Raw genomic sequence first — 16,183 nt, 5'->3', positions numbered from 1 at the left:
CACCAGCAGTGAGTGCACTGAAATAATGATCTCTTCCTCCTCCAGTCTTCCGCTTGCTGTCATTACACGCATTGACCTCCGAACATGGCCGGCATACGAGCTTTGGGTTCTCTCTCCAGACTCACAATCAAGAGATATACACTTTACCCAGGTACATTGCATCTTCAGACTCTCCTTAAATTGTTCCACTTTCCTATTTAACTTGGCTTTAACACTCGGATAATTAAACCATTTTGAGAGTCATCTCAGTGTTACTTTCCTTCGGTAGCTTAGCTCGATTGCTAGTTAACTCAAGGACTAGTATTTGATTGCTTTGCGACTGTCTTGAAGTTACACGCGCGTGCACGTTACATTATAGGAACATTTTGGCGCTTGGCATGAAATGCGCGTGTTAATAAATGCTCGTTTCATTACAGTCTTAGTTTACTAACAGACGAGAGTTAACTGGGTTTTACATGCTGTTCCCATTCAGTGAAATAGCTAACGCTGCCCATTTGCCCTTTATGAAATATAAGACAGATAACTATGAAAAAGTTGAGTTATAAATGAATATAAAGTGTTTATTATACTTTAGCTGCAGCGTTGTTGCCTCTGCCGTTGAAAACAGGATTAATAGGTGTTTAGTTTGGGGATTACAACCACTTAATTGATAATACAGCTACACCTACAAATTTTCCCTGTTTAATTATGTCTAATATTGTCAGTTTTGTTTCCAGAGAGGTTTGCATTCGTCTGAAAGTGTTTATGACATTATCATTGTACTTGTAGTGTAGGTCAATGGGAATCTAGGTTAAAGTTCACCAGACTGTATTGTAAGTTGTGTCATCTACAGGCCTGTCTGCACTGTTCTTTGTGTGCATTTTATCTTCCCCTAAAATACTGTAAAGGTATTTTAGTTTAGGTCTTATTACTTCTTGTGACTTTGCTTTCACAAATTCCTCAGTTTTATCATTTTATCTCAATGAAGGTGCCTCCCGGAGGACCTTCACAGTTGCTTCCTGTATGATGGGTAAATATATTTAATTTTGTTCAGACATGTTTTAAAAATTAAAATAGAGACGCTTATATTCTCGGGTTATGCATTTGATTTAGTACATTTTTCATGTTGCTTTCAATATCGTTCCAGCTCGTACACACGTGAACTATGAGATCAAGGGAGATGTAGCTGTGATCCGCATGAATGACCCAAATTCAAAGGTAATGGCTGTCTCTGCAAACCATGTGTTTATGCATTTATACTTACAGATCATAATGAATCAATAGTTGCTATATTGTTTATTTCTTTATTTTTATGTCTAGGTCAACACTCTTTCCATTCAAATGCAAAATGAGATGATAGAAGTAATGAATGAGATTTGGGCGAACAATGCTGTTCAGAGTGCCGTTCTCATCTCATCCAAACCTGGCTGCTTCATTGCTGGGGCGGACATCAAGTTAGTATCGGAGTTTATAATGAGCTTATTTGCTGTTGTCAGCAGACTTATGATTGTTCTATGATTATGATGATTATAAAAATCAGTGCCTTTTCCATCACTATGAATTCAGCATGATTCAGGCCTGTAAGAGCGCAGAGGAGGTCACTTCTCTCTCTCAGGAAGGGCAGAAGATGTTTGAGAAGATTGAAAAGTCTCCTAAGCCCATTGTTGCTGCCATCAATGGATCTTGCCTTGGTGGGGGCTTTGAGGTACTGTATTAATTTTTATTAGGAAAGCACAGATTTACCGGCCGCTGATATTTATTGACCAATTATTGAACAAATTAAAACCATCGGCAAATACGTTTTAAGCATGAAAATGACAATATGAAAAACTGATGGTTCATTTATAATGAACATGTAATATTTAATCTTTCTCATTCTCACATTGAGGAAAAACCATCATTACAGACATGACAGTTGTGAAAGCGGCACTTACCTATACATGATAAGGTAAAACCATCCAAAACGTTTTGAAACCAGCAAATTTTGACTTCTGAGACATTGGTATGGTATCCATTAAGGCTACACGATTGATAGAGTTAAGACTGAAATCGCAATATGGTCTTGTGCGATTTCTAAACCTTGAAAGCTTAAAATTAGACTGCATTCAGCGATTCAGTCAGTATTTCAGTCAGCATTGTGTAAGCAAACGGCACCCTCTAGCGGTGTGTGTGGCATTATCCATATCCATTATACCACAATCAAACCTAAAAGGGCATTTTATTCCTTTGGTTAAAACTTGTTATTTTTCCATGATGTGGTTGACATTTTTGTGGAATTTCCCAATAAATGCATAAAATTAATTTGTAATGTTCTATCATATATAGTACAAACGTAAAATGTGAGTTCTGTTGTTCTGAACTGCAAAAACAGTTTTAGATCAGTCACCATTCTTCTTTATTTAGTTATTTTTCAATATTTTTTTCTTATTATCTTCTAAATAACTTTCATTGTGTCTCTCTTTAAAATTATGGCCTGTCATGTGTTCAACTCATCAATCCATGTTCAATACAATAAAAAGTTCTCTTACACTATATACAGCAAATCTTGCATCCAGAATGGTTTCTTACAAACCAGCTGATAAATAAATTATCAGAATAAAATCTTTAGATTTAAAGTGTGTTTTGCTCTCTGTACAGAAAACATGAAGTTAATGTTGTGTTTTATGTGTTTGTAGTTTGCCATCGCCTGTCAGTACAGAATTGCCACCAAGAATAAAAAGACAGTGCTGGGCACCCCTGAAGTCATGCTCGGCCTTCTGCCTGGAGCCGGAGGAACACAGAGACTGCCCAAAATGGTTCGTGATATGAGACGTATTACTAATTTTAATGATTGGTTCTTCACATTTTGGTGTGTTTATTCACCCCATCTTTTTATGTAGGTTGGTCTTCCCAGTGCCTTTGATATGATGCTAACAGGAAGGAACATCCGTGCAGATAAAGCCAAGAAAATGGGACTGGTTCACCAGGTGGTGGACACTCTTGGTAAAACAACTTTTGTATAAAGTAATTGTGTGTATATACATGGTGTTGTGAAAAAGTATTTGCCCCCATCCTGTGTTTTTTTTTGTATATCTCCTACTAAATTGTTTAAAAAAAATTCAAACAAAATTTAACATAAAACAAAGGCTGTCTGAGTAAACACAAAATACAGTTTTTAAATGATAATGTTATTTATTGAAGCAAAACAGTTATCCAATACCAACTGGGCCTGTGTGAAAAAGTACACTATATTGCCAAAAGTATTCGCTCACCCATCCAAATAATTGAATTCAGGTGTTCCAATCACTTCCATGGCCACAGGTGTATAAAATGAAGCACCTAGGCATGCAGACTGCTTCTACAAACATTTGTGAAAGAATGGGCCGCTCTCAGGAGCTCAGTGAATTCCAGCGTGGTAATGTGATAGGATGCCACCTGTGCAACAAGTCCAGTCGTGAAATTTCCTCGCTACTAAATATTCCACAGTCAACTGTCAGTGGTATTATAACAAAGTGGAAGCGATTGGGAATGACAGCAACTCAGCCACGAAGTGGTAGGCCACGTAAAATGACAGAGCGGGGTCAGCGGATGCTGAGGCGCATAGTGCGCAGAGGTCGCCAACTTTCTGCAGAGTCAATCGCTACAGACCTCCAAAGTTCATGTGGCCTTCAGATTAGCTCAAGAACAGTGCGTAGAAAGCTTCATGGAATGGGTTTCCATGGCCGAGCAGCTGCATCTAAGCCATACATCACCAAGTGCAATGCAAAGCGTCGGATGCAGTGGTGTAAAGCACGCCGCCACTGGACACTAGAGCAGTGGAGACGCGTTCTCTGGAGTGACGAATCACGCTTCTCCACCTGGCAATCTGATGGACGAGTCTGGGTTTGGCGGTTGCCAGGAGAACGGTACTTGTCTGACTGCATTGTGCCAACTGTGAAGTTTGGTGGAGGGGGGATTATGGTGTGGGGTTGTTTTTCAGGAGCTGGGCTTGGCCCCTTAGTTCCAGTGAAAGGAACTCTGAATGCTTCAGCATACCAAGAGATTTTGGACAATTCCATGCTCCCAACTTTGTGGGAACAGTTTGGGGATGGCCCCTTCCTGTTCCAACATGACTGCGCACCAGTGCACAAAGCAAGGTCCATAAAGACATGGATGAGCGAGTTTGGTGTGGAAGAACTTGACTGGCCTGCACAGAGTCCTGACCTCAACCCGATAGAGCACCTTTGGGATGAATTAGAGCGAACACTGCGAGCCAGGCCTTCTCGTCCAACATCAGTGTCTGACCTCACAAATGCGCTTCTGGAAGAATGGTCAAAAATTCCCATAAACACACTCCTAAACCTTGTGGAAAGCCTTCCCAGAAGAGTTGAAGCTGTTATAGCTGCAAAGGGTGGGCCGACGTCATATTAAACCCTATGGATTAAGAATGGGATGTCACTTAAGTTCATATGCGTCTAAAGGCAGATGAGCGAATACTTTTGGCAATATAGTATATTTGCCCCCTTAGTTACTAAATCCCCAAATCTATGAAACTGAATTCATAATGGGGTTCAGCTGGACTAGACACACCCAGACCTGATTACTGCCAGTCCTGTTCTATCAAATCTAAAAAACTTTTTCAGCAGCATGAAGTTGGCTAAAAGGTCTCACCCAGTAGCACATTATGCCAAGGTCGAAAGAAATTCCAAAAATGATGAGGAAAAAGGTGATTGAAATACAGCAGTCTGGGAAGGGTTACAAAGCTATTTCAAAGGCTCTGGGACTCCAAAGAACCACAGTGAGAGCCATTATCTCCAAATGGAGAAAACTTGGCACAGTAGTGAACCTTCCCAGAAGTGGCCGACCATCCAAAATTCCTTCAAGAGTAGAGCGACGACTCATCCAGGATGTCACAAAAAATGCCAAGGACAACATCCAAGGAACTGCAGGCCTCTCTCACATCAATTAAGGTCACTGTTCATGATTTCATTATCAGAAAGACATTGGCCAAAAATGCCATCCATGGAAGAGTGGCGAGGCGAAAACCACTGCTAACCCAGAAGAACATTAAGGCTCATCTGAATTTTGCCAAAACACCTTGATGATCCTCAGACCTTTTGGGAGAATGTTCTGTGGACTGATGTGTCAAAAGTGGAACTGTTTGGAAGACGGGTCCCGTTACATCTGGCGTAAATCAAACACAGAATTTCACAAAAAGAACATCATACCTATGGTCAAGCATGGTGGTGGTAGTGTGATGGTGTGGGGATGCTTTGCTGCTTCAGGGTCAGGGCGACTTGAAATAATTGAGGGAAACATGAATTCTGCTCTCTACCAGAAAATCCTAAAGGAGAACGTCCGGTCATCAGTCCATGAGTTGAAGCTCATGCGCAACTGGATTATGCAGCAAGACAATGATCCAAAGCATAGGAGTAAGTCCACCTCTGAATGGCTCAAAAGAAGCAGAATTAAAGTTTTGGAGTGGCCTAGTCAAAGTCCTGTCTTGAACCAGATTGAGATGTTGTGGCAGGACTTTAAATGGGCAGTTCATGCTCGAAAACCCTCCAATGTGGCTGAAATAAAGCAGTTCTGCAAAGAAGAATGGGCCAAAATTCCACCACAGGGTTGTAAAAGACTGATCTCCAGTTATCGGAAGCGTTTGGTTGCAGTTGTTGCTTCTAAGGGTGGCATAATCAGCTATTAAGTTTAAGGGGGCAGTTCGTTTTTCACATGGGTGATATAGGTGTTGGATAACTGTTTTGCTTCAATAAAAAAAAAAAAAAAAAAAAAAAAAAAAAAAAAAATATATATATATATATATATATATATATATATATATATATATATATATATATTTGAAAACTGCATTTTGTGTTTACTCAGGTTGCCTTTGTTTTATGTTACATCTTGTTTGAAGATCTAAAACAATTTAGTATGAAAAATAGTCATTGGAAGTAGGCAAGTACTTTTTCACAGCACTTTATATATCAGGTAAAATAAAAATATTGATCTGATCTTAATAAAAATTAAACCCAGGACCTGGACTGAAGAGTCCTGAGGAGAGGACCATTGACTACTTGGAGGAAGTAGCTGTGGACATTGCCAGAGGAATCGCTAACAAGAAGATCCCACTTACCAAAGAGAAGGGCATGATGCAGAGTAAGTTTTGAAGGTTCCACAGTGTTTACACTTTTTGGGAAGATAAAATTATGAATGGCTTACTTGTTGTCTCTACATATTAAGTATTCTACCACAGAAAAAAAATGCATCACATTTAAGATCTGTTCTCTAAAACTGTGTTGCATATCTACATCGTTACATTGCATCTCCGATTGGCCTTATAATTCATATGACAAATTTAACGGTTTAATCTCTTAAATCGCAGAAATCCAAGACTACGTCATGAGCTATCCGTTTGTGAGGCAACAGATCTACAATACCGTTCAAAAGAAAGTCATGAAACAGACCAAGGGACTATATCCTGCACCACTGAAAATAATAGAGGTATGCAAGTTTATACTCTTCTGTAAATGGGCTTTGTGACTATAAATCATAGCAAAAATAGTTTATATTCAGTGATATTTGCTTTTTTCTCTCTCTCTTAGTGTGTGAAGGCTGGCGTAGAACAGGGCCCAAATGCAGGATACTTGGCTGAGTCACAGGTGCTGTTAATGTGTTTAAACTGTGTTTTAGAGGTAGACCGATGTACAGGTGCATCTCAATAAATTAGAATGTCGTGGAAAAGTTCATTTATTTCAGTAATTCAACTCAAATTGTGAAACTCGTGTATTAAATAAATTCAATGCACACAGACTGAAGTAGTTTAAGTCTTTGGTTCTTTTAATTGTGATGATTTTGGCTAACATTTAACAAAAACCCACCAATTCACTATCTCAAAAAATTAGAATATGGTGACATGCCAATCAGCTAATCAACTCAAAACACCTGCAAAGGTTTCCTGAGCCTTCAAAATGGTCTCTCAGTTTGGTTCACTAGGCTACACAATCATGGGGAAGACTGCTGATCTGACAGTTGTCCAGAAGACAATCATTGACACCCTTCACAAGGAGGGTAAGCCACAAACATTCATTGCCAAAGAAGCTGGCTGTTCACAGAGTGCTGTATCCAAGCATGTTAACAGAAAGTTGAGTGGAAGGAAAAAGTGTGGAAGAAAAAGATGCACAACCAACCGAGAGAACCGCAGCCTTATGAGGATTGTCAAGCAAATTCGATTCAAGAATTTGGGTGAACTTCACAAGGAATGGACTGAGGCTGGGGTCAAGGCATCAAGAGCCACCACACACAGACATGTCAAGGAATTTGGCTACAGTTGTCGTATTCCTCTTGTTAAGCCACTCCTGAACCACAGACAACGTCAGAGGCGTCTTACCTGGGCTAAGGAGAAGAAGAACTGGACTGTTGCCCAGTGGTCCAAAGTCCTCTTTTCAGATGAGAGCAAGTTTTGTATTTCATTTGGAAACCAAGGTCCTAGAGTCTGGAGGAAGGGTGGAGACCCAAAGACTTAAACTACTTCAGTCTGTGTGCACTGAATTTATTTAATACACGAGTTTCACAATTTGAGTTGAATTACTGAAATAAATGAACTTTTCCATGACATTCTAATTTATTGAGATGCACCTGTATTAGTTTTACCAATACATCGGAGAGGGCATTTAAAAAAAATGTGACTATATAGAAATGTGCCCCGTTAGCACATACATTGTGTCTCCAACTTCATATCTTATTGATGATAAAAGAAAAACCTCATCTGGTGATATACACGGATGAGCCAAAACATTATGACCACTCACAGGTGAAGTGAATAATGTTGATCATCACCTAACAAGGCCACATGTCAAGATCTGGGTAGATTAGATGTTGAGTGAACAATCAGTTCTCGTAGTCAACGTGTTGAATGCAGGAGAAATGGGCAGGAGTAAAGACCTGAGCGACTTTGACAAGGGCCAAATTGTTATGGCCAGACAACTGGGTCAGAAAATCTCTGAAACGACAAAGCTTGAGGGGTGCTCCCGGTCAGCAGTGATGAGTACCTACCGACAGTGGTCCGAGGAGGGACCAACCACAGACCGGTGACAGGGTGTTGGGTGCCCAAGGCTCATCGATGCGCGATGACAACAAAGGCTATCCCATCTTGTTCGCACCGACAGAAGGTCTACTGTGGCAAAAGTCACAGAAAATTTGAATGCTGGTTACGGGAAGAATGTGTCACAACACACGGAACATCGCACCCTGCTGCGTATGGGGCTGCTTAGCCGCAGACCGGTCAGAGTGCCCATGATGACCCCTGTCCACCGTCGAAAGCACCTACAATGGGCACACGAGCATCAGAACTGGACCTTGGAGCAGTAGAAAAGGTCGTCTGGTCCGATGAGTCCCATTTTCTTTTACATCATGTGGGCGGCCGTGCACGTGTGCGTCGTTTACCTGGGGAAGTGATGGCACCAGGATGCACTGTGGGAAGACGACAAGCTGTTGGAGGGAGTGTGATGCTCTGGGCAATGTTCTGCTGGGAAACCCTGGGTCCGGCCATTCATATGGTCGTCAATTTGACACGTGCCACCTACCTAAACATCGTTGCTGACCAGGTACACCCCTTCATGGCAATGGTATTCCCTGATGACAGTGGGATAATGTGCCCTGCCACACTGCACACATCTTTCGGTTTGGTTTGAGAAATATGAAGAGTTCAAGGTATTGCCCTGGCTTCCAAATTCCCCAGATCTAAATCCAATTGAGCGTCTGTGGGATGTGCTGGACCAACAAGTCCGATCCACAGCAGCTCCACCTCGCAACTTACAGGACTTGGAGGATCTGCTGCTAATGTCTTGGTGCCAGATACCACCGGACACCTTCAGGTGTCTTGTAGAGTCCATGCCTATGCGGGTTGGCGCTCTTTTGGTGGCACGCAGAGGACCAACAGTATATATAATGTTTTGGCTCATCGGTGTGTGTGTGTGTATGTACAGTACTGTGCAAAAGCTTTAGGCACTTGTGAAAAATGTTGCATAGTGCGGATGTCTTCAAAAATAATGACATATAGTTTTCATTTATCAATTAACATCATACAAAGTCCAGTAAACATTAAAAAAAAAAAGCTAAATATTCGGTGTGACCACCTTTGCCTTTAAAACAGACCCAATTCTCCTAGGTACACCTGGACACAGTTTTTCTTGGTTGTTGGCAGATAGGATGTACCAAGCTTCTTGGAGAATTCACCACAGTTCTTCTATCTATTTAGGCTGTCTCAATTGCTTCTGTCTCTTTATGTAATCTCAGACTGACAAGATGTTCAATGGAGTGTTTTGTGGGGGCCATGGCATCTGTTGCAGGGCTCCCTGTTCTTCTATTCTAATCTTTTCTATTGCAAAAGTAATGTTTGGGAGTCTAACATTTATATTTCCTATTGACACACTAAAGCTGAAGATATAAATAACCATCTTAAGACAAATGTTTTTGTGAAATATCTTATAAGACTTTTGCACAGTACTGTATATGTACAAAATCCTAAATCTTAATCTAGTGAATGTATGTGCTATAAAAACTTTAATTTGGTAGATACTTAAATGTTGAGCATTGTAACCGGGTCAAGTCTCCATTTCAAAATAAGAGTCCTGAAATACGTACGTAATGCCCATCCTTAGGTGTTATTGGGATTTTGTTTGCACAATAAACAGCATCTGGGATTTTATTGATTTTGGACTCTTGAAGCCTCTATGTCTGTGCCCGGCATAGTAAGTAAAATGGCTAAGAAGGTTTTCTAATATTCTATAAATCGTTTTTAAAAACTATCGGCTAATTAATTGGTTATCAACCTTTTCCACAACCTTAGTTACTGGTGTCGGCAAAATCCACTATCGGTCGATCTCTGCTGTGTTTATTATCATTTACCTCCTACAATATACCTGAATTTTTATATGTTAAAATGAGACAATATTATGTGTATAGTATTATAATTTGTTTATGCTCTCTGTTTTTGTTCATTGCAGAATTTTGGGAAATTAGCCATGACCCATGAATCTAAAGCACTTATTGGCCTGTATCACGGTCAGGTTACTTGCAAGAAGAATCGATTTGGAACCCCTGAAAAAGAAGTGAAGTAGGTATTTTCACCCACTGTTAAGACTTTATTGTTTGACAGTTTCAGAGTAACATTTTATAGCCGAGCTACTTAATGAGTTAGTTTTATTTCACATAATATGGTGATTCATTTATTTAATATGCTCTATTTATAGAACACTTGCTATCTTGGGAGCTGGGCTGATGGGAGCAGGCGTTGCTCAAGTGTCGGTAGATAAAGGTATTCACACCATCCTTAAGGACACCACACTGGAGGGACTGAATCGCGGACAGCAGCAGGTCTATAAAGGGTGAGTGTTAAGAATACGAAACCTAAGGAATTGACCATTAAATGTATTAAATCTCACGAATACAATTATTTTCTAGTAATGATGTTTGGATGGCAGCACAGGACATAAATATATTTCTTTTTAATTTCCAGGCTAAATGACAAAACTAAGAAGAAGACCATTACATCATTTGAAAGGGACAGTATTCTGTCCAACCTTACAGGACAGCTAGACTACAGTGCCTTTGAAAAAGCCGACATGATAATTGAAGCAGTTTTTGAGGACCTGAGCATCAAACACAAAGTCCTAAAAGAAGTTGAAGCAGTAAGTGAGAAGAAATTAGATTCTCTTACATGCAGGAAATGCTTTTCTTAGACTTAACTTATTTTTTCATTTTAGGTCATTCCTCCCCACTGTATATTTGCCACTAATACATCTGCCCTGCCGATCAAAGATATTGCAGTTGTGAGCAAGCGACCTGACAAGGTAAGAAACCTTCATCTGATTTTAAGACTACTGTATATGAGGTTATTTGGGACTAATATAATCTCTCCTGTGTTTTGTTTCAGGTAATTGGAATGCACTACTTTTCTCCAGTCGACAAGATGCAGCTACTGGAGATCATTACAACTGATAAAACATCTAAGGACACAACAGCTTCAGCAGTGGCAGTTGGTCTGAAACAAGGCAAAGTCATTATCGTCGTTGGGGTGAGGCTTTCGTAAACGTATGGATGAATTATTCATTAAAATTCCAATGTTTTGTAATTACATGCAGTGTTTGTCTGCAGGATGGTCCTGGATTCTACACCACCAGATGTTTAGCTCCCATGTTAGCAGAGGCAGTGCGTGTACTGCAGGTTTGTGTATTTCCTTCTGAATTATTAATTTAAAAGAGGTGCCATGTACAAAAATTAGGCCACAATGAAGTCTTTATTTTGAATTACTTTTTTGTTTTACATGGTTGTATGTTCTACATACAGGAAGGTGTGGACCCCAAGAAGCTTGACTCTCTGACCACAGGCTTTGGGTTCCCTGTGGGTGCTGCTACCCTGGCTGATGAAGTGGGCATTGATGTGGCAGCTCATGTGGCTGAGGACCTCGGAAAGGCCTTTGGCTCCAGATTTGGTGGTGGAAATGTTGAGGTTTTGAAGACCATGGTGGAGAAAGGATTCAAAGGTAAACATTATTCTTTACAACAATGCTTTGATGTTTTTTTTATTTTTTTTGTGACAGTAGCATGTTCAGTTTAATAGCCACAATACATCTCCTTTTGTTTTGTTTTTAAAAAACACTTTAGGACGCAAATCAGGCAAGGGTTGCTACGTCTACCAGCCTGGACTTAAAAGCAGAGATGTGAATCCAGACATTTTGGAGATTTTGGAAACTTACAAGTTGATACCAAATGCTGCAGTGTAAGTTGCCCGATCTGATGTTCCGGTTCCATGTATGTTCTATAGCATGTTTACCAGGACAGACATCTGCAAGTATCCAGTTCTTTTGGTTAAGTTTCTTTTTATCTTCTTTGTCATGACTGCTCCTCTCTGTCTTTGTATTCAGATCTTCAGACTCAGACGTGCAGTACAGGCTGGTGTCCCGATTTGTGAATGAGGCTGTTTTGTGTCTACAAGAGGGGATCCTTGCCAATCCAGTGGAAGGTGACATTGGAGCTGTGTTTGGTCTGGGATTTCCACCATGTCTTGGAGGTGAGAAGCTAAAATACTTTTTATCCTAAGATAGTACAAAAATGTTTTTTTTTTTTTTTTTTTTTTTAACCCTTTAAGCTGAGAAAAAGAATTATCAAAATAATAATAACTACAGGCTTGACCAACAAAAAATAGGTATTTTTTTAAAGCTTAGAAGCTGTACTTTACAGTGCATGTAGGCATTATGACCAAAATTGAAAAAGTGCTTTAAAATTTGCAGACAAATCAGAAGTGTTCAGTTTTTATAATGTATTAATAATTTTGCACTGCACATTTTACTGTAATCGGTAAAAACATCAAACTGATCAAATAGTCATATGTCGTTGGAAAGCTCTCGAAGAAGAATATAACCAGTCTATTTGTTTTACTCCCAGACAAAAATATATCAAGTACTAGCTAAGTACATGATTTTGACAATGATATTACATGTTAACAGGTGTTGCTTATATGCTGCATTTTTGCTCATAACTTCACGAAAAGTAAACTGAACATACCGTTACTCAAGAGGAGGGGATTCCCATAAATATGAGCCAACACACAACATAATCAGATGCATAGATCATTAGATAATCCACATGAAACACAATGTGCACACAGCACATAATATTCTATCTGTCTAAAAACACATTAGCTTTCCTGAATCAAATGACTTCATTAGAAATTATGTAGTACGTTGTCCAGCGTTATGGAACGCTAAACCAGTATTATTAAGATTCAGATCGAAGCAACCAGAGGTGGAAGTCATCCAAATATGGGCAGAGAGGATCATTCATTCACCAGGAGATGGTGCCAAGTACATGACACAGAATGGAACTGAATGAGATCTTGTGCCTGCATGCTTTGGAGAGAGAGCGCATACCTTTAGTCGTGTTTTTTTTGTTGTTTTTTTCACCCAGTTTGGAATGCCCAGTGCGCTTTTAAGTCCTCGTGGTCGCGTAGTGATTCGCCTCATTCCGGGTGGCAGAGGATGAATCCCAGTTGTGCCATCTTTAGTCGTTGTTTTTGCATGTGTAATTAGTTTTTATGTATAATTATGTTTTATTTGTGTGTAGAGGCTTTTGGACACTAGGATAAATAATTTTTGTAATGCTATAACTTTTGATTGCTTTGTCATATCAACACAAAATTATTATTATTATTTACAGCCTGAGATATATAATGTCAAATCAGACAAATAAGAAAAAAAGTTAATTTTTGGCTCAAGTTTTTTTTTTTTTTTTTATATTTCAGCAGTTTCTGTGGCTGAGAATCTCAGAATTTACCATAATCTATATCATAAAATGGTTTGAATTTTTTTTCTTTAAAATTATACCAAACAATTGACCCTCATTTTATTTATTTATTTATTTTTTTGTCGAGTTATAAGCCTTTAATTTCAGATATGCCACTGAAAAAGGAAATATTTCAAAACACCAGAGTTTAAAGGTTTAAACCATTTCATTCCGTTTTTAAGGATAATAGGCATTAGGCATCCAGTCACTTCATTATGTTAATTTGTACATTTTATGTTGAATATGTAGGTCCCTTCAGATTTGTGGATTGCTTTGGTGCTGATAAACTGGTGGAGAAGATGAGGAGGTTTGAGGAGGTCTATGGGAACCAGTTTACTCCTTGTCAGCTGCTGCTTGATCATGCCAAGGATCCGAGCAAGAAATTTCACAAGTGACTTCAGCTGCCATGTGCCATTACTTCATAGAAAATGTGAAGAGATTTACAAGAAAAACAAGGAATTGTGTGCACTTAAAGCAAGAGTACAGAATGTGGTATAATCATACTGAAGGGCCTTTATTGTTGTTCCTTAAAAAGGAAATATTACATTACAAAAGGAGATATCATTTTCCCCCTTAAGATGCTCAGTGCATGACTAATATTCAGGTAGCCTTTGTGATATAAATTGATAGCCTTTTACTGATATAAAAATGTAGTGTTTGGGTTGTTTTTGTACATTAATGAACTCTTCAGATAGTGTTATTTACTAATGATGATGTACAAATAAAACATACAGGCAGACTGAGATACTGAGTGCATTCCAGTGCGGCCCAGGTGTCAAGATCCAAATCTCCACGTCATTGCTAATCACATGTTTTGTAAGGTATAGTCCAAAAGCACTTGTCTGTGAAATATCTTAATTTCAGTGAGCTTCGACACATCTCTCTCTGTATTTAGAAAGTGGCCTCGGAAAATAATTCATATCAATGAAATAAATTAAATGAAATGTTAACAAAAGTCTTTGATAATTATGGTGTTTTTTACGGAGTTAAAGCAAAAATTGTGTGCGATAGATATCACTGGAACACTTCTGCCCTGAAAAAAACTGATTCCATGTGGCAAAGTCTAAGCAATATGTCACATAGTGTTCGCAGAAGTACTTAATACATTCTGAGTGGTTTTGATACCACATTTCCAAAAGGGTCATGATTTGTTTTTACATGATCGCCAGCACCTGTAATATCTGTGCTTGTATAAACCTTTTTAATGACAAGTTTAGTAGCACCATTCAAAATTGTAAATAAAAATGTAAATTCTAAAATCAAGATAACTGCACAGCTCCTTCGTAGTGACTAACAAAGTTGAATTTATGGTTTTCAACACCGGCGTGAACAAAACGTAGGCATTGCTCTGGCAAGGTGGTTTATTGAAAGCATCAACACACCTTTAAGCAAAATACATTATGAGAATGACAAGCTTGTAGTGAAAGCCTTTTTCATTGAAATACTCTCTTAAAAACATTATTATTAGTACAATCCACCTCAGCCTAAACATCTACTCTATTTAACTAAATCTTGTTTCCTGATAATTTCCTACTACAAACCTGCTTAAAGGGATAGTTCAGTAAAAATGAAAATTCTCTCATCATTTACTCACCCTCATGTCATCCCAGATGTGTATGACTTACTTTCTTCTGCTGAACACAAACGAAGATTTTAAGAAGAATATTTCAGGTCTGTAGGTCCATACAATGCAAGTGAATGGTGGCCAGAACTTTCAAGCTCCAAATGCAGCATAAAAGTAATCCATGTCTTCAGAAGTGATATGATAGGTGTGTGTGAGAAACAGATCAGTATTTAAGTCCTTTTTTACTATTAATTCTCCTCCCTGCCCAGTAGGTGTTGATATGCACAAAGAATGCCAATTGCCAAAAAAACGAAAGTGAACATGGATAGTAATAAAGGACCTAAATATTGATCCGTTTCTCACCCACACCTATCATACCACTCCTGAAGACATGGATTAAACCACTGGAGTCTTATGGATTACTTTTATGCTGCATTTGGAGCTTGAAAGTTCTGGCCGCCATTCAATTGCACTGAATGTACCAATAGAGCTGAAATATTCTTCTTAAAATCTTCGTTTGTGTTCAGCAGAAGAAAGAAAGTCATACACATCTGGGATGGCATGAGGGTGAGAAAATGATGAAAGCATTTTCATTTTTGGTGAACTGTCCCTTTAAGAGGGCCAGTTAAAAAGAGATCTTTGGCCTGGTTGAACCAATTAACTAAATCCAGTGAAAAATGGGGCCAATTTTTGGAGGGTTTAAATGCAGAAATGTGATGATTATAATTTTACAAAAGCACTTTAATTCTTCTGTCAAAACGTGTGTATTATTTGAGCTGTAAAGTTGTTTAAATCTTTGTTTTATGGTGGTTTTACAGTTTACAGCATTATGTCGTCATGCCAACAAAGCTGTAAAATTTAATATAACTTTACCCTGAAAAGGTTAGTAAGCGACACTAAAATCATGTTAATGCACATATTGTTCACGTCTTGTAGCTCTACTTTTGAAATAGTGATTATTTTAATGTTTACAGATTGGCCCCATTCACTTCCATTGTAAGTGCATCACTGGAACCCAGATTTATTTATTTTTTTTTTAAGAAAAGGAGGGATGTTGAAATAGATTTGTGTGGTAATCAACATTATTCCACAAATGCTTTTGATTGATCTTAACTTTCATTATTGAATATTGGGGCACTTGGTGGCTCAAAAAATAAATGAGTTATTGACCAGCTTTCAAGTTTCAGGGTGGATTTTAGCTCATTGGATAAATGTACACATTAAAACTGCCGTTAGCCATTTTTAATACATCGCAAAAAATGGCACTTAAATCTGACATATGTGTCCTGACAAATCACACTCGTTTCTGTGCCCGGGCGGCCCGCGCATGTTAGCCAAT

General features: G+C 38.8%; 1 protein-coding gene across 1 annotated transcript; it reads left to right on the top strand.

The window, feature by feature from the left end:
* The first annotated feature begins 49 nt into the window (after positions 1 to 49).
* LOC127455035 (trifunctional enzyme subunit alpha, mitochondrial-like) lies at positions 50 to 14,539 on the top strand. Its single transcript, XM_051722584.1, has 20 exons — positions 50 to 151; positions 968 to 1,009; positions 1,127 to 1,197; positions 1,300 to 1,433; positions 1,546 to 1,684; positions 2,655 to 2,774; positions 2,859 to 2,961; positions 5,974 to 6,096; positions 6,323 to 6,441; positions 6,543 to 6,599; positions 9,945 to 10,054; positions 10,191 to 10,325; positions 10,457 to 10,628; positions 10,704 to 10,790; positions 10,874 to 11,014; positions 11,095 to 11,163; positions 11,287 to 11,482; positions 11,604 to 11,718; positions 11,864 to 12,009; positions 13,530 to 14,539. Exons 1-20 carry the CDS (start codon positions 85 to 87, stop codon positions 13,673 to 13,675), a joined length of 2,292 nt encoding a protein of 763 aa, XP_051578544.1. The 5' UTR covers positions 50 to 84; the 3' UTR covers positions 13,676 to 14,539.
* The last annotated feature ends 1,644 nt before the right edge of the window (positions 14,540 to 16,183 follow it).

The sequence above is a fragment of the Myxocyprinus asiaticus genome, chromosome 17 (assembly GCF_019703515.2).
Source record: "Myxocyprinus asiaticus isolate MX2 ecotype Aquarium Trade chromosome 17, UBuf_Myxa_2, whole genome shotgun sequence".
Lineage (NCBI taxonomy): Eukaryota > Metazoa > Chordata > Actinopteri > Cypriniformes > Catostomidae > Myxocyprinus > Myxocyprinus asiaticus.
Note: the sequence above shows the minus strand (reverse complement) of the source record. Positions and strands in the feature narration are given on the sequence as shown.

Excerpts from the sequence above, each read along its gene's own strand:
- LOC127455035 (XM_051722584.1), top strand. The coding sequence starts at position 85 with ATGGCCGGCATACGAGCTTTGGGTTCTCTCTCCAGACTCACAATCAAG. Across the intron at positions 6,442-6,542 it reads CACCACTGAAAATAATAGAG|TGTGTGAAGGCTGGCGTAGA; the intron begins GTATGCAAGTTT and ends TCTCTCTCTTAG. Across the intron at positions 10,629-10,703 it reads TCCTAAAAGAAGTTGAAGCA|GTCATTCCTCCCCACTGTAT; the intron begins GTAAGTGAGAAG and ends TTTTCATTTTAG.